Here is a 27,141-nt window from a genome sequence, read left to right on the forward strand (position 1 = left end):
CCTGCCTTTTCTCATTTAAGCAAGGTACTCCAATTTTGCAATAGTCACATGAAGACCTCCACAACTTGGAAATATTACACACTTTACTGGTAACATCTGATATTAATATTAATTTTCCTTACAACATCTAGGTGTACACCACAAATTGGTCAGAAACATGTCTGGATTTGCAGGGAATGAATGAGTGGAAAAGAGCCATCTATTTATTTAAAGAGCTGCTAGACGGACAGTACGAGCAGCATACCTATTACGGCACTAGCTCCTACCGCAAGACAGAGGATAAGTGGTTTCACGGTATACTCAAACTGCAGCTTCTTTGTCAACTGACACCAGTTGTATAAAGCAGAAGCAAGTTCCCTCACAAACTATTTATGCAAGTTTATTATTGCAAGAGTGACAGGGCTGGCCATACTGTCACAGTTCCGTAGCTCTGCTACGAAACTGATTGCAAGCTCCCTCAAAAAAGTAGAAGAAATTCTTTTCTCATTGCTTTATTGAGTAAATTCCAATAGAATACTCCTTTTGTCGGAAAATAAGGAGGTCTCAGCTAGGCCGTGAGGTGATAGTGCAGAACACAACTCTGCCTTTTAGGGCAGCAAAGCCCCGTGGGTTCATTTTCCTCATGCAGGCATCTCAGCTGCCCTGAACCAGGCACAAGAAACACGCTAGAGCTCTGCCCGCGGTCTCAAAATTCCAGCATGGGCCCTCCCACTCCATTTCGCTTTGCCACTGTTGCTGCAGGGGTATGTTTTTAGCTGTGGCATGACAGCCCCTTTGCTTGTACAATGGGGGAAATTGGTTGTGGGTGGAGGACAAAGCAGTGCTTGCAGGACTGTGGGGGCACCATGGGTGGGCAGGGGGACATGAGCACTGCTGCCCCGTGTTTCTGTGGTGACGGAGGCTGCAGCCATGCTTAGAGGAGCATCCACAAAGACCAAAGCTCTCCGCAGAAAATGACTGGTGGGTGGTGCTTGTGCTCCAAAAACTGCCATCGTGGCTTGCCTAAGCGATCAAATCCCCATAGCAGCTACAGGGAAATGGGGCTCCCCATCCCTTGCACAGCTTTCATGCCGACAGGCTGGCTACCAGAGCCCCAACCCTGCCTAAAGGGGACCAAAAGGGGCGGGCAGCAAGATGGAAGCCAGCCCGGCCTCGCCTCGCCTCAGCGACAGAGCCGCTTCCCGCCCTCGGTCCCCCCAGGGCAACGGACCGCGTGGCCACGCTCTGGGTAGACCTGGCCACCCACAGGTAGACTTGGCCGACCACGGCCCTCATGCAGGCCACGCCCCCTTTGTGTTGACCACGCCCCTTTAGGGTGGCCACGCCCCCTCCGCGCTCCATCGAAGCGCAGCCTCCTATTTGCCGCCGCGAGCGGAGAGGGCGGGGCCGAAGCCCCCGGCGAGTGACGCGCCGCCGCGGTGACGTCACAAGGGGCCGCCCCTCATTCCCCGGCCCGCTTCGGCCGGGGGCAGCTGGGAGCCGGTGCCCGCCGCGCCGCGCCCCCCCCGCCCCCCCCCCCCCCACCACCCGCTCTGTCAGGCGGCCCCGGGCGGCGGCGGCGGCGCCTCCGGGCGGCGGGAGGAGGGGCAGGGAGCGCGGGCGGCGCCGCACAAAGGGGCCGGAGAGCCGGGAGCGGAGCCCGGGGCAGGTCAGTCCGCTACGGGACGGGACCGGGAGCGGGCCGGGGACCGGGAGCGGTTGGGGCGGGCGGTGGCGGTGCCCGGCCGGGGGCGGAGGCGCCGCGCCCTGCGCGCCCCCTGCCCACCGCAACCGCCCCTACCCTCAGGCCAGGCCACGCCCCCTTCCTCACCCAGGCCACGCCCCCTCGCGCAAACCACGCCCCCAACGCCGAGGCCACGCCCCCTCCGCAGAGCTTTCGAGGAAACCCCGCCGCCCTCCACGCGCGGGCTATCATTGGCTGCCTCCGGAGAGGGGCGGGGCGAGGCGGCCCCACGTGACGGCCCCTCCCCGAGGCCCCGCCCCTCCCTCCCCGGCCCGCTTCGGCCGGGGGCGGCTGGAACCGGTCGGCGCCCCCCCCCCACCCCCCCCCTTCCCGGGCTTGGCGCGAGAGCGGCCGTTGACGGCGGTTGGCGCTGAGGTGATTTGGGGCGGGGGGAGAGGGGCAGCGCCCTCAGAGCCGGTTCGTAACGCACAGCGTCTGCTCTAGCCTCTGGGTAACTATAGGGAGCAGTAAAATAGTGTTTTTCTATTTTATTTTATTATTTTTAATATTTAGTGTTTATTTATTAATATGCAACCGCGTGGTTGAGCTCTTGTCAGTTGCGTGTTCGTGATGAATGTTTCGCTGAAGAAATAAATCCAGCGGAGGCTGTTTTGGTGTTCTCGCCAAGGCACCCCAACCCATTTCCTGTCATTTTCAACAACTTTGTGTGAAAAGCTGCCGTAGCACAGCTGAGGCAACGCAGGCGCTTGTCCGTGCTGCCTGCACAGGAATCGGAGAAATGCTGCAAACCTTCAAGTTTTTGTGGCTTAGAACAAAGCAGATGGTTTTGGTCACCCAGCATGCCAGTGAAGGATCTTTGCGTTCAATTCCCAGGGCTGGCTTGGCCTTGTAAGCAGCTGCCTAAGTAGAGGCTGAAATTAGCGTCTTGAAGATATTTCAGTATTGCTGTAAACAGAAGTGACGCTGTTTGGGTTTGGAAGCAGCGCTCAGGCTTTGCCTCTTTCTCAACACCAGCAGAGCCACGTTGGTGACATTCTTGCCTTTGGACCAGAGCAGCGTGTCCGAATCTCGTGTGCCAGTTTGGTTTTCTGTCCGGTGCTCGTGCTGCAATGCAGCAGGAGCGAGCTGCTGACTTTGTGGCTGTCCTTTCCAGCGCAGTCAGGGTGAGGGGAGGGAGGGGGGGGTGGAAGATCCGCCTGGTGGTTCAGCTGGGAATGAGGGAGGTGATGCTGTAATACTGTTTCTAAAAATTCTCCTCCGGTTGCCAGACACTGTCCTGACAATTTGGAGTGTCCTCTGACGTTGCTCTAAAACCCAGGTGTTGCTATCCAGGTATGTAATTAAGTTACGATAATTTGGTACTTAAGATGTGTCTTACAATGTTGTGACTCCTTCTAAGGAGCAACAACAAGCAGCAAAATCTGTTTTTTATGCTGCTGGTTTAATCAGATTTGAATAGATATCATTTAAATATTAAAAGTACAGACTGAAGTAGTGCAGTTTGTTTGATTGTCATTTTTACTCACAGTATTAGACTAAAATGTCTCTTAAAACAGTAGTTTTCTTTGGCTAGGCTCCTATTTCTGTGGTGCTGAGCATAGCACCAGCTCTGACAGGTGCTGGATTTTCTCTTGCCGTGCACAGCACAGCTTGGAGGGAGGCAGCATGTCAGTGCAGCTCTTTTCCCTGCAGTGCCTGGTAGCGTTCAAACGCAGGCTTCCCACTGGAGAGAGGTTCGGGGCTGCAGTGCCCTGTGTCAGCCCCGCTCCTACCCGCGTACACTCCTAGCTGTCGAACAGCTTGGCTGGGATTGCGGCACCTTTCCCCTGCTTCAGGCTGGAGCTGGACCTCTGCTTGGGGCTGATAAGTCTCGCCAGTATGTACTTTTAAGGTGGAGAATGTCTGCTTAAAGCAAGAAACATACAAGCAAAGATCCCGCAGCCTTCCAGATCTTGCTCTTTTGATCTGTGTATGCAAGAGAGGAACGATATTTTGAAATAATTGAGCATGTGTTTACTTTTTGCAGTACTGCGGTAGTCTGCACTGGACTGGTGATGAAATGTGTGCTAACGGTATGAAGGAGCCTGCTTGTGCGCACAGATTGGCTGGTATTTTCCTACAGATATCCAAGCAAATTTAGTAATACAGTGGTTAAAAATATTCTTATATTAAGGATCAGTTGATTGAAGGTATTAAAGTACATTATGTGATTATCTGGTACTCAGGTACTTAGCTTGCTAATTTTAATTAAGTTTTCTGTCTAAACACCTTTGAAAAATTCCATTAAATACCTATATATAAATTTAGATAGCTGGATATATATTTTTTAAAATAACACATTAAAAAGCTACTTCAGTAAGCTCTGTTTTTATCCTCATGGGGAATAAAAGAATTATGTTCTGTCTTAGCCAGTTATCATAGAATAATTCAGGTTGGAGAAGACCTCTAAGATGATTTAGTCCAGCCTTTAACATAGTGCTGAAGTCCACCACTAAACCGTGCTACTGGGTTCTACACCTGCACGTTTCTTGAAGACCTCCAGGGAACGTGACTCAGCCTGGGTCATCCTTAAATGTGATGTTATTTGGCAGAGTTTCAGGATGATGGCTTCACGTCAGACATTTCTGCCAGTAGTTCGCTGCTTAGGGTTTGGGGAGGCAAGTGAGGAAGAGGTGTCCCAGAGTGTCTTTCAGCATAAGCCTGCTTCTCTCTGGCTTTCTCAGTGTTGGTTTGCCAAATACAGATTATCCTTAATGGATAAAGTCACTGCAAAGGGCCCAAATCTCTCACAGCCTGGGTCAGCCAGCTTCTAGGAGCTTAAATGAAGCTGGTTTAGTTCACAGTCCAATGGATGTGATGTAGAGAGAACAGAGTTTACAAAGCTGCATGTACTGGAAGAGCAGTATTTTGCTTTTCCTTTAATCTTTTTTTTTTTTTTTTTAAATCTTACTATTTTTGATACAGAAATCTTCCTTTTGTTCTCCCTCTTCAGAAAGCTAATGAAGAATTTCCTGAGGGTTGGTCTGTTTGTTTCTCCTTTCTTCCACCTCCATTAGATGTCAATTTGTAGTTTCCTGCTATACATATTCTATATATATATATTTCCTGCTATATATATATACACACCCAGCCAACCACCCTGCAGTCCTTATGGACATCTCACAGCTGATAAAGTCAGTGTTCCATGGAGTTCTGTCTTAATACAGTTGCCTAAAATGTTGTCTACCTACTTCTAAAAGTTGCCTGTTTATACAAAAAATAAAATTTAGAGGCCTCTGGGCTTGGAAGTCTGTGATATTCTGTAATTCTGTGAGTCTAAGACATGCTCAGTGTTTGTAGGCTATGGTATTATATTCCAGGATTGTCCCAGATGACTTGGTGTTTATTATATAAGCCTGAAATGCTGACCCGTGAGCCAGAAGGTTCAAGTTAACTCCAGGCTTGGAATTAATCAAGTCCATGTTCTGGTATATTTTGACTACAGCAAAAAAAATTATCTTGGTCTTCCCCATCCAGGATGACCTCTGTAATCTTCGCTGCCTCATTTGTAGAGGAAAGGTACGGTATTTTCATACGTTAATAGCTGACTGTGTTATGCCAGAAGGAGAGTGTTAAATGTTGTCTTTTCTTCTGAGTGCCTTTAGGGACACAAGGCTGTTTGTCTGCATCTTCTGGAGGTGCCTTCCTAGAATGAGGAGAGGAGAGACTATTATTTAGGGAGTACATTGCCTCCTGTCACTCTTCTTCAGGTGTCAATGAGGAGGAGAAAATTAGCGAAGGAAAGGCTTACAGGACATATTAGAACTGTTTCTCCTTTCTTCCACATGCAGGTTACTGTGCTTAAAGTCTTGGTTGCTTTTCTTATGGGTGTCTGAAGGCAAGTAAGTGGCTTTTTGAAACAGCAGTACAGTGCTTCCCCTCCCGAGGAGAGCTCTGCCTTGCAGCAAGGGAGCCAAGGCTGCGTGTGACCCTGCCCTCTCAGCTGCTGACTTGCCCCTGCCCTGAAGCCTTGCTGCCAGCCTGTGGCGAGGCTGGCTGATGGGCAGGGTTCTGAGTCCAGCTTGAGAAGGCAGCGCAGCACTGCCTCCGGGCTCAGTCAGGGCGCTGCTGCTGTGCAGGCACCGTCTCCTCAGGAAGCCTCCGGAGGCTGGGAAAGGTAAGGGCAGAGTGTGCGAGAGTGGCTGTGGCGTGGAGGGGAAATGAACTTGTTTCTGTTGGGAAAGCAAGGATCTCTAGGGAGATAAATGTTTGTTTTTTTTCCTCAAAGTGAAGTGCTGGTAGTGTTGTGTGAGTGTTTACTGGGTAAGATTTGTGTATCCCATGGGGAGATGTCAGATTCAAGTGATCACTGCTTGCTTGCACAAGGTTTTAGTTGCAGTACCAATAAAAGCTGACCCAGCGGGGAAGGAGGACGCAGGCTGAGGGGCAGCTCTTTGCAGCACAAACACACGTTTAGTCACAAATAAGCGTGGCAGATGTGAATTCAGCTGGAAAGTTTTTGAATCCAGAGGCTGTTTAAAAACGGTCGCACAAGTTGATAAATCTGCTCAACTGAATTTGTTTTATCTTTGCTGATTAGGAAATGTATAACACTTTTTCCCAAAGCTGTTCTAAGAGACTGCACTTCCCCTGGGCAGTCAGTAATGACTGCTGAGCTCTGTTCTCCCCAGCAGTCCGTCTGTACAGGTGTGGGGAGTAGAGGATTTTGTTATTCTGCCTCACCAAAGGTGAGTGAGGTTCTGTAAGCCTGAGGGAACATAGTTTAGAACATCGGCTGACACCTACTGGTCAGAGGCTTTTAATGTTCAGTCTAGGGTTTCCTTCTGGGAATTAACCTTTGTCTTCTCAGGCGCAGTCAGGACCAGGACAGTTAAACCTCTGTGCTTTTTAGAAACTAGATAGAGCATTTTTGTATCACGTTAAAGTACAGAACAGTTTGTAGGTGCATGATGATACACAACAAAGATTTGATTTATGAACAAAAAGATCTCTGCTGAAATAGAGTTACTGAGTGGACAGACATTATTTCTTCTTTACTGTATACTTGCACAGACTGATCTGCTAGAGAAGATACTTATTTAAAATGAGGTAGTGCTTTAGACCTGAACACGAATGTCAGTACCATACCTGTACCTGCCGGACTGCTAGAAATCATGCCTGAGTTTAGTGGTGTGAACTAGAATTTTCCTTTTCCTGTTGTAAATTTTCTGAGCAGAATTTTGAAGACTTCTCAGTGTGAGTTTACTAAATTTCCTTACAGTTAGCTACTGTTGCAGAGAAAAGTAATGTTCTTTGTCAGTCAGTTTAGAAAAGCCCACCAGTGTGGGCTACCTCCCACAAGTAGGTACACAGAACATTTGCAGCATGAAGTGAAAAAGGCCTTATAGATTTAATGACAGGGTTTCAGATTTTCTCTAGGAATGGATGGGTAGGTAGTTAATTTGGAGTAGGGTAGCCATGCTGTTTTTCATCGAGGTTAATTTTGTCGTGTTGCATGAGCCTTTGGTAATGGATTTTTTTTTTTTTTTACATGGTGAAAATCTGTTCTTGCTTTGGGGAACTGGGTTCAGGCTTCAGCTGCTACCTACCTGCTTTGTAGCCTTTCCCAAGTCACTTCTGCCTCTTTTGGCTCTTCTGCCTTCCCAGTTAAAGGCTGTCCAAGCAAAAACAATCAGCAAACCCAGCCAGGGCCGTGAGCTGTTGGGTGTCATTACAAATACACACCAGTCATTTGTATTTTCTGCTTCAAAGTGAAGTTTTGGTGTCATATTGAATCAGTTTCGAAACTGTACTTTTATTTTTGGCACTGAACTGTGCTGCATTTTAACCTTCCCGTGTCTATAAATAGCTGCTAAACAAATACTAGAGTGTGTCCCTGCTAACGTACAGACTGCCTAATGACAACAACACAACAAAGTTTGTAAAAGATGTGAGCCCTTTCTGGAATTTCTGTTTATTAGCTGTATTTATTTCTAGCATCAGTACTTTGTTTTTGGTTTTGTGTTTTGTTTTGTTTTTGTTGACAGCAGTGTTACTGTTGAAGCTTACATGTGGAATGAGGATATGTGACCAGAAATACCTATATTGCTACTGTTTTTTTCTCTCCTTTTGTCTCTGAAGAGTTATCTCCCTTGACATGGCATGAGAGAAATAAGGGAGGAGAAAAAAAGAACATAGGGGTGGCAATAATGAAAAAAGGATTAGAAGTGTAGAAGATCTGCAGGGAAAACTGTAGATATTCAAGCTTCAGACCACAGCTAACTTTGTGATTATTTGGGATCAGTGAGGATTATGAGTATTTTCCCTATGTTTTCCTACCAGCTGACTTTCTTCAGCTTTTTGTGTTTTCAGGGCTTTTTTTAACTCCTGTTGCTCTACACTGTGCCCTTTGAAGGCAAGGCTTGCAGTAGAGCTAGTGCTGAATTTGTCCTGCTTTTGTCCTGTTCAAAAATAATACTAATGTAAACATTCTGCTCGCTTGGATGAAAGGGAGGAAAACAAACCAACAGTGCTATAAAGAGATGGATTAGTTGAGAGCATTGCAGAGTTAATCCTGCATATAATTAGTATGACTGACTGTTCTGCAACCTGTATCGAGAGGAATGTACTTGGGTGATTACAGTTAGCCTAGAAATACCCAGACTTCGGTAGGACTACTACCTTCATAAAAAATCTAAAAGCATATTTTTTGTTAATGGGGTGGGATCCTGGTGGCTTTTTTTTCTGATGAAATTATTGTGCATTGGAGGAGGGTAAAAAATTGAGGCGGGGTCAGTCCTCTAACAACTGCCCTGGCTACAGAGTTTACTAGCAGTCCCTTCCTGCTCTGGCGACTTCAAGATAAGGTTGCTTGGTGTTTCTGCTTGCTGCTGTTCCAGGTGAAAGGCTGGAAGCCTTGGTAGGAGCACGGAGCCCAAGGTGATGATGGGCAGTCCTTTGCCTGTGACAGCAGAGAGCTGTTATCTGTCATGGATTCTTCCCCTTTTTCCTTCCACGTAATAGTGCTCATCTGCAAAACTTTTCATGTGTTGTCTTCAGGAGGATGCTGAAGAATAACACAGGGAGACATAAGTTAGGGGCTGCCAAAGCCCATTTTAAAGGTCTTACAGTAAAATTTTGGGACCAAAGTTAGTCATAACAGAGGTGTTTTTTTTTTTAATAAAATAATAATAATTAAAAAAAAAGAGTCCCAAAACTGATGAATGCTGCGTAATGTGGATAGTTGCATATGTTATGTTTTTCAGTTGTCTCTTTCTTGTTCCAGTGTTGCAAGAGTGTTTTCTGCAGCTGGATGCTATTTTCTGTGGCTGCTGCTGATTTTAAAGAGCTTGCTATTTTTGCTGCTCACTCAAACAGCAATGCCACTAGTCGGCTTGCTTCCATATAAGTGGTTGAGATTCATGTTTCTTCTTCCTTAGGACAGCAAAAGAAGTTATGTATCATTCCTGAAATGTAGTTGTTCTGTTTTTTTTCCCCCACTATAGGAGATTTCAGCTTTCCTAAGACAAAAGTTCTGCAAATATGACCTCATCTCAAGTCACTTTTGAAGTAAGAGGACCATCAGCACCAGGTAACCAAATTGAGCTTTTCTTCTTGTATGGTAGAACTAGAAGAAAACTGATTAGAAAAATGTTCAAAAGTTGTCTTACCTGTTGTTGTTTTTTTTTTTCCAGTGGTAAAGGAACACATCAGTTCAATTATCAAAATAAGTCACTGTAAAATACATTAGGAAAAAATTTGACATAGAAATCCACACAGTGTGCTACCTGTTTTCTTGCTCACTGAAATAATTGACTGCTTTAAAATGAGTCTTCTCTACTGGCTTCTTATTCAATGAGAGGGAGTATTTACATTCTGGACTGTAATAGGCATGCATGGACATGTTTGTTCTGTTTTTTCTTTTCTTTGTGTCCCTGTTGAAAATTCTTTGTAGTAAGATACGATCTCTACTGGGAGTTGGTGACAGAAAGAACATGAGGCCTAATTCACTATTGTTTGGAAATGCATCAGATAGAAATAAGTAATTCCTCAGGTGATAAGAACAGTGTCACTTGGTCATGATTCCTTTTCATATAGCTGTTACCCTGCATCATGGGATTCTGACAGTGATAGTGTATTTTTGCCTAATGCTATCACAGATTTTCATTTCTGTAAATGCCCATTAGAAATAAATTGATGAGCTTAATGTTTCAATAGCAACCTGTCATAGGAAGTTCTGCTAAGCAAATCCATGTTTAATACACAGAATAACTATTCACAATTACTTTGTTTTCAGTGAGTTTTCCTGACTTTCGGAAAAGCATCAAGTTTGCTATTTTATTTACTGTTCAGCTTATAAAACCCTTTAACCTCCATTGTATTTACGTTGCTGAACACCAGTCTGAGTTCAGAAATGTTTTAGTCCTTTGGTGTACAGAAATATTTTATACTAGTTCTTTAGTTTTCCTCTGTTTTCTGTTTCAACTATGCTCTTTAGAAACGGGGAATGAATGCTGGAGTAACCCAGAGCGTTCCTGACTTGCATAGGGGAATTAAAATATTTCATTTTTTATGAGTGTTTGTTATATGTGCATTAACATATTGTCACTCTTTGCTTTATGTTACCATGAGGAAAAATTATTTCTGCATGGGTGAAGTAATTTCACAATCTTCTGAGATGTGTAAATAGCTCAGATTGTTCTGCCTGTTGTATTGCCTTGCATTTATCAACCTCACATCAGGTCTTCCCTTGCATCACCAGCCTGCCTACTTCTGTTACATCCTCTTGATGTTCCATATTTTGCTGATTTTAACTATTGTAATCTGGCAACTAGAAGTCATATCAGAATGTAAGGCATAGAAGAAGTTACTTAAAATGCACACTACAACAACAGTAAGTCATTATCCACACACAATACTCTGTAGAGACTGCAAGGTCTCTGAGCCACCAGTGGTGGTATTATATCTGTCTAATTCATAACTTGGGTCTTAAAAAGAAACCTTCTTGGTTTTGAAGACGACAATTCAGCATCACATAAATAATATGAAGCAATAAAATTTCATTCATCTCCAGCTATCGTGGCAAGGAGATTCCTTAACGTGCAAAATATTCATGGATTCTGAAGAAGTCCAGCAATGGCTCCATGAGCTGATGAGTGAGGATTAACTAGTGGAGTGGAGAAGAAAAAACATGCTGCTTGGCTGAGGAGTTTGTTGCTTCTGGCTTTGGAGCATGTTTCAGAAGTGGTTCTTTGTTCCTTTTCAGTTACTATTCTTAAGGCTTTAAGTAGCATTTCCCCGTATCTTTCATCAAACGCAAGGTTAAGCATAGCATAAAATTTCCATCTTCTTTTGTTAAAACAGGTAGAAACGTTAATTTCTTGAGACAAGTGATGAGTGAATTCAATCCAATTAATGAAATACTTCAGTCAAAAATGTTTCGTCGTAAGCATCTAAAAGACAGTGCAGCAATCATGCAGGTATCCTCCAGTGGTTAAGAATTGAAACATCCTGTGGTCCCTGTTTGAATATGACAAAAAGTGGGTTTAGGATTAAAAAAATGCTCCTTTCTCAGCTCTTCAGAGCAGGTTTCTCCATTCGGTAGCTCCCGTGTATACCTCCCTTTTTACCCATGTATCTGTTGAAATTAACACACTGAAATCTTGACCTTCAGCATCAAATTAATTTAAATGTTATTAGTGTTATATGTGCTCAAAGAACAGGATTGTGTAAGCTTTGTTTCTGTAGCCAGCCTGATGTAATACTTACTGCTAAAAATATAACTTGTTTATCAAAGCTATGTGGCAAAAGTGTGTAAAATCACTTCTGTTATCTAACTGAGGAATACAAATTGTCAGATCATTTGTAACACCAAGATGTAGCGGTATTCCATTGTGCTTATTGCTTTGACCATCATCTTTAGGAACTCCGAAGGAAGCTAATAACAACAAAATGGTAGCTAACAGTAGCAGCTAAATGTGAAATTATGTACAGATTGGCAAAATTCCTGTTACAGACCAATACCAGCTGGCATAACGGTTGTGGTTTGTGGGGGAAAGAAGGGATAAAAACATAAGAAAAGCTTTGACATCTGTGCTATGTTAGACTTCTGTGTTGAGAGTTTGGGAACTGAACTTTGACAGACAATATGGACATGGAGCCTTTGGTAAGGAGCAATGTTTTTATAGCATTTTGGAGAAAACTTCAAAATAAAAAATGAATAGAACTCCAGGTCCTATGAGGCTATAAATCATTAGTGTAGCTAACCAGTGCAGTGTTGCAAGTCATGCTCTCTTTGCCCTGTTTGCAGTGTTTCCACTGTTGTGATGGTGCTGTCACTAGCCAAGTTGTCTTTGGGTACGTAACTTCCTTTTACTGATGAGATCTGCAACAACAAATAGCATCAGGAAGATGTAGATCCTGCTCCAGTGGCTGGTTACAAAGAATTGCTTGGAGATGCCATTTGGATAGCATTAAGAGGTGACAAGAGGTTGCTTCTGCTTATGACAGTGTTGATGTGCTTGGTTTTGACCAGGGAGGAGGGTGTTGAGATGCAGCCTCATGAAAGGAGAGAAGGAGAGAAGCAGCTTTGGTTTTCTAGAGCTGTTAGCAGTTCTATGAATGGCAACAATTATTTAAAACACCACACTGAGTCTGTCAGATCACCTTGGCGAGGAGTTGGTGAGACAGGAGTGAGTCCTCACCTTGGATGCTCAGGTGTTGTGTCCTCATCACTCGCATTTCCTGTTGATGTCAGTGGTTCCAGCTACAGGGTGGAAGGGCAGCAGAGGAATGATGGTTTGACTCGCTCCCTCTAGCCAGACTACTTCTGGAGTTAACACTGGCAGTGAAGCCTACACGCTGGCATAAACTCATGACACGGAGCACTTTGTTTTTGTCTCATCCTAGCGGAAGGAAAATTGTCACTGGTTACTGACTGTGACTTGTGTAGGTCTTCATCAGGGCACAGCGCTGTACCAACAGATGGTTAGGGGGTTGAAGATGAGCTAAGAGAAAAATAAACAAAAACAAGCCTACTGAGTTTAGAATTGCCTTGGGGAAGACAGTTCCCCTATATGCATTTTTCTTGTGCTTTTCCGCAAACAGCATTTCACAAATCCCAATTCAACCATGTGATGTGAAGCGAGTTTAGGAGTGACTGTGCATCCTGTTCAAATGTTGACTCTTGTGTGTTGTACCTTGCGGAGTGATAAGTCTTCACCGTACGGTCACACTCTTTTGTTTGTTTGGTGGTGGTGGATGGTTTTTTTAGATTGCTCTTCAGGGATTGCCTAGCATTTACACAAAGATGAACTAAATGCTGCCATTTCTAAGGAATATTAAAAAAATTCTCACTCCTGTTTAATATCTTCAGTCAGCAGATGCGTGGTATTTAAGTGGTTTTCCCTTCCTCCTTCACCTTCCCCTGCAAAAAACAAACAGTCATGTGCCCCAGTGGGGTGGAAAGAGTAAAACACCTGACTGGCAGTTGTGTGCAGTAACTTGCACAATAAATGTATTCATACTGCACACACAAAAAAAAAATCAGCTTTTGTATACTTAAAGCAAGCATGCAAAAGCCTGGATTTTTTTAATGAGTTGGAAGACAAGATTTTTAGTTGGGGGGAAAAAATAGTTTAGGTTTAAAATTATTATTATTTTTTTGTTTAAAAAGAAGGAATTAATCTATTAATCTTAATTCCTCACATTTGCATGTCTGCAGTGCTCTTTTATAAAAAATATGGTGGTGTCTTTTATTAGGTGAACCTGTATACCTGGAAAGGATGGACTCTCTTCTAGAGGCATAAGTACATCCTCAAAGGTCTTACTTCAGATTTCAGTTTTGAAGTACCAGCTGTGATATTTAGCATAGTAAAAGGTAGTGTCTATGTAACCTACATCTTGCACTTTGTATTTTAAGATTGAGATTATTGTACCCCCAGCACTTTACTACTGCTTTCCCAGTATGAAAACAGGAAATCACCATCAGATGTTTGCGTCATGCTTTTGTCAAGACTGATATTTGTTTCTCCAAGACTTTTCAGCTATCAATTTGATCCCTGCTGTTTCTGTTCATCAGGCACCACCACCCCTAACCTTAAAATAACCTGAAGAGATTACTTTAACTTCAGCTGAATGTTCTCATGCCTGTTGTGGTGTAAGGGTTTCTTTGTTTGAAATGTCACATTTATACATGCCATTTAGATAATGAAGTTCATTTCAGTACATATTCTTGTTAATACATTTTTTTTTGAGAAGTGGCTCTAGCACTGTGGTAGTTCTTCTATTTTGCATGGAAAGACTAAAAGGTTAAGCAGATTATGAATAAGCATAACAGCTTCATACTTCCTCCTCCCATAATAGATTCTTTTTATTGCTTCTAAAAATATTGTTGAATTACTGTGGAAAGCAAAATACTAATTTTGCCTTTCCAATTGTATTTATTGTTGTTGTTTTAATTGTATGTTGGTTTTATGTTGAAAAGCAAGGATAAATTGCAGTGTTAACTTCAACTCTTGCGTTTCCCAGAGTTAAGTATTTCTGTGATACTGTTTTTTGTTTTTACTGTGTGCATGCATTATGGTAGACAGTACGCAATGCTTTTTGTGTGACAACCGTACATTTTCACTTCCAGTTAAAAAATGAAAGCGTAGCAGCTAAGTTGATTTTATTTCTCACACGAATGAAGCTGAATGTTCTTGTGGGAATTATGCTATCAGCCTCCTATTTTGCCTGTGCTTCTAGGTTATTTATGTGAATCTTAGAAAATTACTTTTTTTGACTTGTACATTAGTACTTGTGTATGGACTTACACACCCACATATGAAAAAAATGTTTTATATTGACAATAAGAATTTTACATTAAAAATTTGCCTTCTGTTTCCAAGTTGTTTGTTTGTTTGTTTGTTTGTTTCCAAACAACATAACTAGGAGGATTTGGAAGCCAACCCTTTTAGGGGTTTGGCTTGTTACTAATGCCTCTCTCAGAGACATCTTTGGAAAACACAACACTGTTTTAATTTTAGGTGGGGAAAAATACCTTTTTCAACCAAAAAGAGGGAGTTTGGATGGGTGACACTGTGTATGTGTTAAAATTATTTGAAGGTTTGACCATGTAGACTGCATTTAGTAATTCCATATAGGCTTGAGTAATTAAGTCTTTTTTTTTCCTGTTTGTTCTTTTTTTATTAGGAGAAGTATTTGCAATATGTGGGAGCTGCAGTGCTTTGGGAAACTGGAATCCACAAGCTGCAGTAGTCCTCCAAACCGATGATTGGTAAGATTTTTTGTTGTGGTGGGGTTTTTTTGTTAGTTTGTTTTTCCTTAGAAGTAACTGCAGTTCTGCGGCAACAAACTTGTTCTGGCTCATAGTTCCTAAATTATTAGGCTATATGTGCTATTAGTAAAACTCTCCAGAATTTCTTGTGTCGCCCTTGAACGCTTTGATGCTTAGGAATGCGTCTAAGGTAATGTTCAATTTGAGTATGTTTTCAAGTTATGAATGATGTTTCTACCATTGTTGCGGAATAGTTCAGAAGTACGGTTGTAGACACTTGAAATAAGAGGCTGCTAAGGATCACTTTCACTCCTGTAATGGAGCATACAGGAAGTTATGGGAGATGTTCATAGTGTTTAGCTCTTAACCTGTATAAGCTCTTAGAGTGCCTATAAAGAGATGAGAAGATGATTTTAAAACAAGACTTCTGTTAAAAGTCTTAAGTGTTTTGTATCTATATGAAGATGAGTGTATACAAAAACAGTCTAGACATGGCAGAGGGATACAGTATTCTTTTAAATTTGAGCCCTACCTATCATTATTCATCTATATGATGCAGAAAATAGGGCTCAAAGGATGTATCTGTAGTTCTGCCAGTGGCTTGCTGATCTTGCATGAATCCCTGAATTTCAGCATGTTTTCCCTACCAGTTAAAGGAAGATGAGAGCTCTTCGGATCTGTAGATTAGAAAGTGCAGTTTCTGTTCGAAGTACTTATTGTGCTTTTTTTGCATGCTTGGCTACCCTTGTGTCTTTCCAAACAGCTCTGTCACTACTTCAACATTGGTAGGGAATGGCTGAAGCATTGACGCAGAATGGCTAAACCAATTCAGTTTGATACTAAATCATAATATGAAGTAACCTGTAAAACGTGTTGAGCCTCACCTACTGTTTTGAACACCATGGTGCAAACTCAGTTTTGTCATCAAAGTTGCAAACAATGCCAAAGTATTTGTTTAACCATTATGCTTATATTTCTATGATAAATTATTGTACTGACTTAAGGAAAAAAAAAAAGAAAAAGGAAAGCAACAAAGTGAGAAAAAACAAATGTACTCAGATAGGAAAATGATAATCCAAGCAAATGTGGTTTGTGTCTCTATGAATAAATCAGTTGTATTGTTTGTATTTTTAGATGACAGTAGAGCTGTTAAGCTAAAATAGTATTTAGAACTTTGGATAAAACTTCAGAAAACTTGAGATGAAATTCTTGAAATTGTTCTCTTTCCACAGTGAATTATGGAAAGCTACTGTAGAGCTTGTTAGAGGTGTTCCTGTTAAATATCGGTATTTTAAAGGGTACTTCTTAGAACCTAAGGTACGTACAACTTTTTTAAGTTGGCTCATCTTCTGTGATTTGAAATAAAAAGGATTTTCTGAGTTAATCTTGAGGTTTTTAGAATGAAATCTTAATTGCAACATATGCTTGTGGAAATGACAATTCACTTCTGGAGATATGTGACCGTATACAGTTAACTTAAGTTATTTTGGTTAAAATGTCTTTTGTCTTTTACCCTTGTTAGTGCTTTGGATATTGAATTCCAAGGGTGTTGAAATGCCTGAGACTATTATAAAGCTTAAGCAGTATGGAGAATTTTTTATTAAGTATAATAGGGCTACGATAACTTACTTAAATGAAGACTTAAGTAGGGCAAGGATCTTCAGCATGGATGCAAGAGGTAGTAGGAGGAAAAACGCTTAATGTGAACAGCTTTATTTAAATTTGCCTAATCTACTACAGTTTTAAAACTGCTGAAGATACTTGGGTAAAATATGAGAAGTATTATCTAGCCTTTGTGCTGCATAATTAATACATGTTAATTTCTTCGAGTGAAGATGAAACAAGGAATGGGACAGCCTGGTGTTTTCTCTAGGTTTGTATACACCTATTTGCATGACCTGACTGAAGAGGCAGAGATGTGCTTTTTTTTTGTTTGTTTGTTTTTGCAGGTATTGATGTAAAAGTTGCATGAGAGTTGAATATATTTGGCAGTATACTGGTCTGTAGAAGTCATACTAGGATGGGGGAGGAAGCTCTTTCTTTTTCAGACTAGGGATGAAATTGCACACAGAAAAATAAAAAAGTCAAGACTAATTTGGAAACTAAGCAGCTACTCTTCAGCTGTTTTTCTTGATAACACATAATAGCTGTAAGAAGTAATCCGTTTAAAGTTATCTTTGCTGTCTTGCTTACTCTATTAATATCCTGTAGCTATTTACCTTGGGCTTTAGTTCTTCTTTGAAATAGGGATTATGAAGGCTACAGCTAAACATGCAGAGGAGTTGTGGAATAAGCTGGTCTATATATATATATATATATATTAATATTTTAAATTATTGAAGAGCTTGGAAGCTTTTGTCAGTTGAACTCAGCCTTCTTTCACTGAAGTGTTAATGGAGGTGTCATGAAAATTCTCAGTGAAGGATACTAATTGAAATGGAACTTGAAACTGTTCTGCTTTTTATTATGGCAAGTGAAACAGTCTAATCTGAAACTGATACTTGCGTTGTTACTTTGAGGTAAAAGAAAGGAAGGCCAATAATAGTTTTTGGTTTGTTTTTTGGTGGCTTTTTTTTTTTTTTTTTTTTTTTTGAGGCCAAAAGTAGGTCAGATTTTATGGCCTAGTAGATTGATCGGACTCATCTTTCTCACAAATGCCTATAGGCTTAAAATGTAAGCAATACCGCCTTAGGATAACCACACTTAGAACAGATTGCAGAAAAAGTGCTCACGGACAACACAGTTTCTGTTTTAACAGTTGAATAAGTTCACAATATGTATTGGTGAGTGTGTTTCTTTAAGTAGGTGCTCTGTATCGTGCACGCTTTATGTACCGTGTGATGCAGAGTCTGCCAAGGTAAGTATAAATTTTATGGAATAACAGCATAAAGAGCTCCTATATTTAAAAAAAATAATTAAAAAAAAAAAAAAACCACCCTACAAAACCAAGTATGTGAATTGCCAGGGTACATGGTTATCTGCTTAGCAGTCTCTAACCTGTACCTGTTAAGTATCCAGTACCACAGAACCTTTTATCATAAAATACATTATTTTGTAGTTGGGGTCTTTGCCCTCAGTGTTTTCCTTTCTGTAATTTTTTTGAAGAACAAAGAAAAAGCAGGGTCTCTTCATTCTAACAGGCATGTAATATACCCTAGAATGCAAATGAGTCTGTGGAGGACTTCAGCATTAACAACCCTGTTAAGGATAAGATCCTTCTAAATTAAATTCTCAATATTTTTATTTCAATAAATGTGTTTGAATTGCATGTGATTTATCTTCTAAATTGGATAGGCTTGCAATATATGATCCTTCAAACACTGCTAACATTTTGTTAGTGCAATTCTATATGTCATGGTCTGTAGTTGGATAACTTAACTATGTGTAGACTTAAATACGTGTTGAAGTCTGCATATGTCAATTTTACACGACATAATTGATTAAGCAATGTTGAAGATAGATCTGTTTTAAGTTATCATATCCTTCCTTTCTGAAACAACTGCATCTTTGAAGGTGCTTGAGATGATCACATCAGCATGGGTGCATGTTGGCCAAGTAGGGGTGGTGCATGTTTACACAGAGAAATGATCGTTTCCATATCCAAAATGTTACTACAGACTAGATGGGAAAATAAACACAACAATTCACATTTTGGAAACAACAAATAAAGAGTATTTTTCACACATGGAAAAAAAAAAGTTGTCACCTGATCTGATCTCTGTTACTATTTTGGTTGAAGGGTAGTACAATGTCATGGGAAGTTTGGCTGGTTGGCAGTAAACTATTTTGATGTTAACATGATTGTGGTTACATAAATAGAGCATTATTTTATACATAGAAATGTATAGAATATTTAGGAATAGGAGTACAAATAAATGAACGTATACATAAAAAAATACCTTACTAAAATATCTGTACAAGTCTTGAATTCTTGAATATTAAGAGTTTCTAACATTGTGAACATTTTAATGATTATATGAGTCATCCTAAGACTTTCAAAAGAAAACTAAATAAAGGATTTGATGAAACAAGACAGTAATTTCAACTGGTTTGCTCCAGGTTTGTTTTTGTCTTAAGCAAAGTCCAGTACCAATTACCTTACTGTGGTGGTCTTCCAATCTTTTATTCTAAACATAGGTTCTGTTTGATTGAAAGAGGGAGAAAAACACCAACAACCTGCTTACCTGGCTTCAAATTTAAATCTTGTGGGTAGCATATGTTTGAGGAGAACGTTTTATGTACTGTTTGTGTGATATGTTTGAAAACGTTAGTAAGGTCAATACCTTATTCTGTTTAGCTGTGTTCTATATTTGTTTTTCCAACAGTAAGCAAGCATGGAAGTTCAGGGTTATTTCTTTCAAGGAAATGTGCAGTAGCTATGTGTGTGTGTAGTGGGATTTTAAAAATTGTATTGGTGAACGTCTCACATGTGTGAGAATACTGCTTTACTATAGATATTTTAAATAAGACTTGCATTTTTGCTGAAATACAAACACGTCAAATCCATCTAGTGCTTGGAATATAATAATCAGGGTGAAATTTAGGTCTAGGCCCAGTAATTTCTCTAGTAGCAAAGTGCCTTAGAAAACCTGTTGCCAGGCTGATAACTGGTGGTTAACCTGCTGATAACAGAGGAGCACTGCTGCTGTGAGTACGCTGAGGTAGCAGGCTGTATTCAGCTGCTGCTTGAAGTATATTAGAGGTGCTGTTGCCTTGTGAATTAAGTGACGCTGAGTCTACAGCTATTGTTGTTTCATTGGTCTTTTGCTTAATTATTGTCTCTTATTTGGTACTGAAATCTGGAGGTGTTTCTGTCAGATATCCACCACAGGCAGTGAAGTCTAATTCATTTAGCTCTGACCTGTTCTTGAGGCACATCAATATCCACTCCTGCAATAGAGTTTCAAGAAGTTAGCTGTAAAGTGCAATTGGTTAAATGTCGTTGTGGTCTTTGTTTATTTTGTTTTGTTTTGATTTTTAAGCTCACCTTGTTTTTCCTAATGTCTACTCTGTTGTGTTGCCTTGGATCAGAAATCTTGGCACTGGCCTCCTAAACTGTCATTTAAACATCCGAAGAAGTGTCTTAATTTTTCAATTGTACTGAGCCACCCAAGCACTTCATCAGACTGCTTTGAACTTCTGGAAGCCACCTCATGTTATATAGGCCTTTTACCCTGCATTTCAAAACGTCTCATGACTTACTGGGGGGTCCCCAGCCTCTGACAGTGTGCGAAGACTTTTTTTAGAAGATTCCTTTAAGTCTTTTCATAGCTTTTTTAAATTGCATCAAATGGTCAGTCAAAGATCAAGGATTATAATTTTATGGACCTGATTTAAAATAAATTCTCTGTGTCGGTAGAGAGGAGTTCATGACATACAGTGCCACTCCGTATAATCTCTGTGTACTGCCCACAGGGATGCTTGGTGTGACACTTGGGTACTTGTCCTCTAAAGGCTGTCCTAGCAGAGGCTGGCTTTTTAGGGAACAATACCATGCAATAAATGTTGATGACACATCATCATTTGCTACAGGCTGGTCTGGACAGGACTAATGTTGGTATATATTGCTGAAATTGCATCAGTATTCTAACATCACTGGAACAATGACTAATGTGTAATGAAAACAGTTGCAGTTATTTAAATTCATATAGGCACAAAATCCAGGGATTGTGAGAGAGCTCTCAGTCACGTCTGCTCATACTTGCTAATCCATTGCGCTTCTTTTCTAGGTAGTTTTGCTTACCTCCTTGTTTTTAGTATGGAAATTGAGGGTTTCTGGGATTAAATGCATAATCAGCTCACTGTATCTCTTCCAGGGGGTGAAATTTTAACTATATCCAGTGTGTTGTGCTTATTGTTGGAATAACATTACTCAGATTTTGATTCTTAATTTTTTTTAACATAAAAGTGAAATGTGGAATTACAGTAGTGTATTTATCCTTTCAGAAATAAGCTGTTATTGTATTTTAATATGATATGTTGATTGTTTCTACAAGTAGAAGCTTTTGTTTGCCTTTTTATAGGAAACAGCCTAATGCATGCTAGGACAGATTTTCATTCCCCAGCTTTGCAAACTGCAAGTTCTGCATGTGTTTATGGGACCTGCTGTTGGAGAACTTGCAGGCTTATGTGCTGTTAGGAAACGGTAGCCACTCTGCTAGCAAACACAGATTTCAGCTTTGAAAATGGGAATTTTATACACAAGCATGGATCTGCTGTGAAAAATGGGAGGGGAAAAACTTCTGAGCTTTCCTACAAGTCCATAAGAACAAGTATTGTGGCAACAGCAGAGGAAAGGATTAAAACTACCCTGTAACAGGAATCAATGAAAACAATAATACCATCTTATTTTATGTATATTTATCTGTATTGTATCTTTAAAGCAGAACTTTAAACATTTGTGTTTTCTCCTGACATGACTGTTAAGTATGGACACTTCTGAAATCACTAGAAAAATCAGTCTGCACTCTGAATCTTAGCTAAAAGCCAACCCTTCCTCCTGAGCACTTCTCAAACCTTTGGCACTTGCTCTTACAAAACCAAACCATAGTAGGTTAAATGTGTTTGATGGTCAAGAAATACCATCAGTTGATAAAGAATTTACTTAGTGGGCTGTAAGACAACAAAGTATTCAGATACCCGGATCTGCTGACTTGGAATCATGTCTGGGTGTGCGTGTTGATCTGAAATCTGTTTAAACAAGAACCTGAAGTACTGGGACAAGTTGACATTGAAGTCGATATGACTCAGGTAGGCAGTAGTAGCTAGTCTTTCTGAAATTGAGCCATTTAGGCCCAAAGCACAAAAAGGACAAATTCTTCAGCTATTTGATGGCATTTTTAATGACTCCACACCATGTTAGGGAAACCTGACAACCTCTGAAGGTGACTGAGCTGGGATTCAGGCATATTCTGTCTGTTGTTAAGCACTGGTTGCCTGAAAGTTCTAACCTGGAAAGCATTTTCAAGTGGTACTGTTTTGAAAGAAGAGGTAGAGCTACTGTTCTGTTCATCTGTCTGAGTCTAGACTACGTTTGTCAACAAAACTAATTTTTGATGGAACAATCTAATCTATCCTGCTTCAAACAGAACAGTCTGCAGGGAGCTTCACTGCTGGCTGATTGCATTGTGCCAGTGTATTTTTCCTTCTGAGGCAGTGAAATTCCATTTCTGCTTTAATTGGATGGTAGCTAACTTGTTCTATGCCACAAGTAGAATAACCGCATTAGATAGACTTGGAATTATTTGAGCAAATTGTGAGGGAGAAACCACCCCAGCAGCTCCTAACTGCATGAATAGATGCTGGGTGCTGTTGAGAATTTCAGAGATGTGGCTTAAGTGAATTCTTTTTATAAATTGCTGCAGGAGTAGAAAATGCACGTAACGAGTTCAGAGATGCTTTTTTGTATTCGAAGGAGACTATGCTAGTTCAGCGGAGTAGCTATAAGCAGCAAAGATTTAGTCGTTCCATTTAATGTCTCCATCCTGTTGGACTTTTTCAAGTTTTGTCATATGTAGTGTGACACATCAGGTAGTAAGTTGTAAGGGGGTAAGAACCAAGCCTGACCTGTTTGCTTTCTTTCTTGCTTTCTTTCTTTCTCTTTCATTCTCTTTCTCTGTCCTGTTCTTTTTTTCTTTCTTAAATTTATAAGTTTAGTTCACAACCATCCCAAACAGATTCATGGGTAGAAAATCAGATATAACAAAAGAAATTATTGCAGACATTTAACTTTTAAATTACAGACTATCGATGGTCCCTGCGAAGTCATAGTTCACACGTGGGAGACTCATCTACAACCACGATCAATTACCCCTTTAGGTATGGGCATCAACTGCATCTGTTTGAGGCATATGCATAAGATTGCTAATATGCTGCACATTGGTTTAGAGGGATTGATAATGAAAGCTTTAAAATACTTAAATGTATTACTGTGTTGGAGGTATAAACATTTTTTTTTGCACAACATGGACCTTACTCTCAAAAAAAAAAAAGTGTGTGTATATATATATATATATATATATATATATATATATATATATCTGTAAGTGGCTTAAAAATTGAGTGGGTGTAAAATTTTTTGCTGCCATCCTTAAGATCATGTGGGTTGTTTTCATGAACTTTTAAAGTAATAGTTTTTTGTAATTTAATTCTTTGAGACTAAGGATCCATATTTTCATTTCCAGAGAATGTGGGGAGGGGGAGGGTGTGAATTCACTACTGTTTTTGTTTAAATACCATTCCACCAGTAAATTTTTAAAGCAAAACTTTTTAATTAGGCTTCTTTAAATGAATGGCTTCATGTAAAAAGAGACATGAATGAGCTAATTTACCCGGCAATTTAGCAGAAATTTATTTTGCTGGAAGAAAGGGTGGCATGCAGACTTGTGTACAAGTTTCTAATGCTTTTCTGAGATGGGAAAATATGGGTTTCTTTGCTTTTTTATTTTTTTTGTTAAGAGTGTTTGAAATAACCTTTGAATGTAGCTTGTAATTCAGATATGCTGTTATAGGATGGCATGTTTTAAGCACTTGTCTCTTCTAGGATATGAAAAATGTTATTTTCTCCACACTTAAAAGTATACATCTATTGAATATCTTCTGATTCATTGAAAGAATACTTCTTTTAGAAAGCAGCTTGTATTAAAGAAGCTGTAAATAGTGAATAGTGCCATGATCACTGTTTTTGGGGGGTTGACTTCATTTAAATTAGTGCAGTTAAGTGTTGGTGTTCCTGTAACAAAGTGATGTTTTTATATTCCTAAGGATCTAATTAGGGAAGCAGCCCACCCTCTGTTAGGGTTAAGAATTTCTCTCAATTCAGATAACTTCGTTCATGCAGTTAGGATTTTTTTTTTTTTTTTTTTGAGTACCACTCAGTGCTTTTTGTCTCCTTAGTAACTGATTAATGTCAAAAATAGCCTCTGCAGAATTCTGTGGTTAAAGATGCGTTTGTTTTTTTTTTTTTTTTTTAACGGACCATGGAGTTTAAGTTAACTTTTATCACAGAAGCTAACTTTACCCAGGATCTGTTCGTATGAAATAGGGGCTTTCTTCATAAGCAGTCTTTTAAGAAAATGCAGCAAAACCAGGATGTTAGCACTTGGTCATTATGATCCTGAATTGTTGCCTAATGGTTTTTAAAAATGGAGGGCAGGACTATGATTCTTCCTAGAAAAGGATAGGGTTCATGGCTGTAAGGACAAAATTTTCTTAAAGTTTGTTTTGAGTAACTTGTAGTTTGTGCAGATTGCTGCAATTCTGTTAACGTTGATGAATTGCTTAGCGCATAAAGATTTGAGTTACTAAAACTTTGGAGAGGGTAAGGATGAAAGGAATTGTGGAACATTTTGAGTATTTCATCCTAGGATAGGGTTTCTCTCACATGGACAGAATAAGCAGGCTGGACAGAATCGAAAGACTCGCTTGATTTAGAAGCTTTAAATGTGCAGGAGAACAGCTTTCTTGTACGTTTGCAAGAAACTTGAATGTCTTGGACACTAACAAGCATTTTAGATTCTAGTAGGACAGAGATGTTATGAGCAAACTGCAAAACTACACAGCCTTCTTGCTTTTTCTGAGTTCAGATTACTTCAGGTAACACAGGCATCTTAGGGCATTTCGGGTGTTGATAGGTTTTTCCTGTAGAAAAAGCACAAAATTGGAAAAAAACTTTATAGTAGGTTGCAATCAACATGCTTGTTTGTTTCACTTTTTCCTACTTTTTATTAGACACACGTTTTGGTAATGAAGTGGAAAGGTAGAATTTAACTTGGCAAAGATTCCTTTTAGTATGCATACTAATAAGAATCTTTCATGCTTTTTTTCCCCTCCTTTCAATTCTAGAAAATGAAATGACCATTGACGATGGATACTTTGGAATCCATAGTAAGTGAGATAAATTCATCTTTACTGTATACGTGTTAACAAGATGAAACATTGTAGTTGAAAAATATTGTGAAATGCTTAGTTTGTTTTAAACATGAGTTTTCTGCTTGTGATTGCTTCTTCGGCTTGTACAGTTGGTTTTATACCTAGCATTTGTGAACACGCTCAGGCTGTAACTCCTAACGTTAATAAAACACAGCTAAGATGAGCTTAAAGATTATCAGCGTACTGGTGTTTAAGATCAGAATTTGTAAACTTTAAATTATAAGCATGTATTTTTGGAAAGGCAGAATAGGCTGTTAGCTTTCTCTTTAAAACTAGCCTTAGAAAGAACTCTTCCTGACTAGAAGAATGTCACTTAGACAAAACGTACAAAAATGTGCTTCATCAGATGAGCACATAACTGCCAAAACCTCATGTTCTTGTGCATGGATGTGTCTTGCTTCTGTCTGTTAGAACCCACCTCTCCCTTAATGTTCAACCCCTTGGCACCTGAGTTAACTCTTTGTCATGTTTCATACATCTTGGCTTCAAGTTTTTCAGTTTTTCTCCTATCATCCAAGGATACATTTTGCTAGCAATTACTTGAAACTGCAGAGTCTACTTTGGCATGTAGTCTGGCAGCTTATGCTTTCTTTGTAGGCTTTCCTTCTCCTGATGGTTGAGGGTTTTCCTCTCTGCTTTTTCCCTATTTTATCTGTTACTGTATTTTGTCTTGCATGCTTAAACTGTTTCATTGCCCTTGCTTATGAGCTAATTTGACATCTGTATCTCAACTGAAACAGTCTGAAGTTGCTTATGAGTCTGCAGAGTTTGTCAGTGTTCATCCATGTATTGAGAGATCCCTGGATATGGGATGGTTTCATGTACCTGTAGAGATTTACTTAGCTGTTAATACCATAAATAAAAATGAATACTGGAATACTTAGTATTCTTCTTCAGACAGTGACCACATGAAGTTGGGAAGGATCAGTGTTCCTATTTGTTTACCTTAAAAGCCAGTGAGCAACTGCAGCATCTGTTGCTTGTTCTGGCTAGCTCAGAAAAAAGAGGTGAAAGGATGCTCTCAACATTTGCCTTGGAAATACTATTGAATAAAACTGTAGATAAAGGAGGATTGGCTAGAAGGTGGTGTCAGAGGAACTATAGTTACATTAAGCTGTTTAGATCTTCTTTTAGAAAGTGAAACAAGTTATTAAGTTGTCTTTCTAATTCTTGTTGCTTATTCTTTGACAGATGGTATTGAAACTGTGGATGCTGGGTGGCTGACCTGTCAAACAGAAATCAGGTTGCGTCTGCATTATTCTGAGAAACCCCCTGTAGTGATAACAAAGAAGAAATTTAAAACATCAAGGTTTAGGTAAGAGCCTGCTCATCTTTGGTAATCTTTAGTAGCAATTTACCTCATGTTAATTGTCAGTACCTTTTGGTTCTTTTTTTCTTAATGAATTTAGCCTTTTAGCATTATGGTTACTAGTAGGGCTGTGCTGTTAGGCCAGTTTCCAGGTATTTAAGTGCTTTGTAAAAATGCAGTGATTAATATTCGATCAGTGGTATATCAGTTTCCTCATCTTATTATTGAAATAGTATCAAAGGTCTTCTGTTTCAACAAAGGAATTCAAATAGTTAAAACTATTCTGGTCTCACTGCTGAGTTAATACTTTTCAACTCTTGGCATTCTGTTAGTTGACTTCCGGGCTATCAAAAATGTATGAAGTGATTGTGTTGGCAGAAGTTGAACAGGCATCCTTCACAAATATTTACTCCATCTTTGTCTTGATGTTTGTTTCCTGCTTCTTGGCTAGAACTGTAGCATTCTTAGGTAGTGGTCTGATATACTTCAGGGAGTTTTCTTTATTCCGTTGTCATAACTTCTCCAAAGGACTAGCTTGGATGTGAAAGCTGGGGAAGGAGAGTTGTACTGTTGTTGTGTTTGGTTTTGTTCTTTGTTTATTGACCCAGGTGTTTGTTCTCCTTCTGTGTCTGAATTTCTGCGATCTGGAGCTTGTCTTCACTCTCTCTTCCAACCTCCCCACCTTTTCCCCTTCTTGTGTGGATTTTTTTTTTTTTTTTTTTTGGAACTCTCTGGTTGCTAAGCTTTATCCCAGCATATAGAGTTTTACCGCATGGTGAAGGCTTTGTGTCTTTTGTAGGTAGTGTTGGCACTCATACTCTGACTATTACTATAGTTCTCCCATTTACCCACATTCCAATATTAGAAGTAATCAATACTAGAGGTAATTGAGCACTTAAACATGACTGAAATAGGATTTAGACAGCAATGGTTCCTAAATCCTACTCTTGTTAGGACCTGCTG

At 40.1% G+C, this 27,141-nt stretch overlaps 1 protein-coding gene across 6 annotated transcripts in view; it reads left to right on the forward strand.

Moving 5' to 3' along the window:
* The first annotated feature begins 1,461 nt into the window (after positions 1–1,461).
* GPCPD1 (glycerophosphocholine phosphodiesterase 1) overlaps positions 1,462–27,141 on the forward strand; it is a 44,081-nt gene continuing 18,401 nt past the window's right edge. For 2 of the 6 annotated variants that reach the window (XM_082757925.1, XM_082757929.1), the window contains exons 1-7: positions 1,462–1,648; positions 9,169–9,254; positions 14,855–14,939; positions 16,172–16,256; positions 22,682–22,757; positions 24,783–24,824; positions 26,061–26,184. In XM_082757925.1, the coding sequence (XP_082614051.1) occupies positions 9,206–9,254; positions 14,855–14,939; positions 16,172–16,256; positions 22,682–22,757; positions 24,783–24,824; positions 26,061–26,184 (461 nt within the window). In that variant the 5' untranslated portion in view covers positions 1,462–1,648; positions 9,169–9,205. Of the gene's footprint in view, positions 1,649–2,079; positions 2,099–2,952; positions 3,017–5,818; positions 5,841–9,168; positions 9,255–14,854; positions 14,940–16,171; positions 16,257–22,681; positions 22,758–24,782; positions 24,825–26,060; positions 26,185–27,141 lie in introns of those variants that run through there. The other 4 variants (XM_082757926.1, XM_082757928.1, XM_082757927.1 and 1 more) reach the window with 4 other exon arrangements.

Source organism: Aythya marila, assembly GCF_965140915.1.
Source record: "Aythya marila genome assembly, chromosome: 3".
NCBI lineage: Eukaryota > Metazoa > Chordata > Aves > Anseriformes > Anatidae > Aythya > Aythya marila.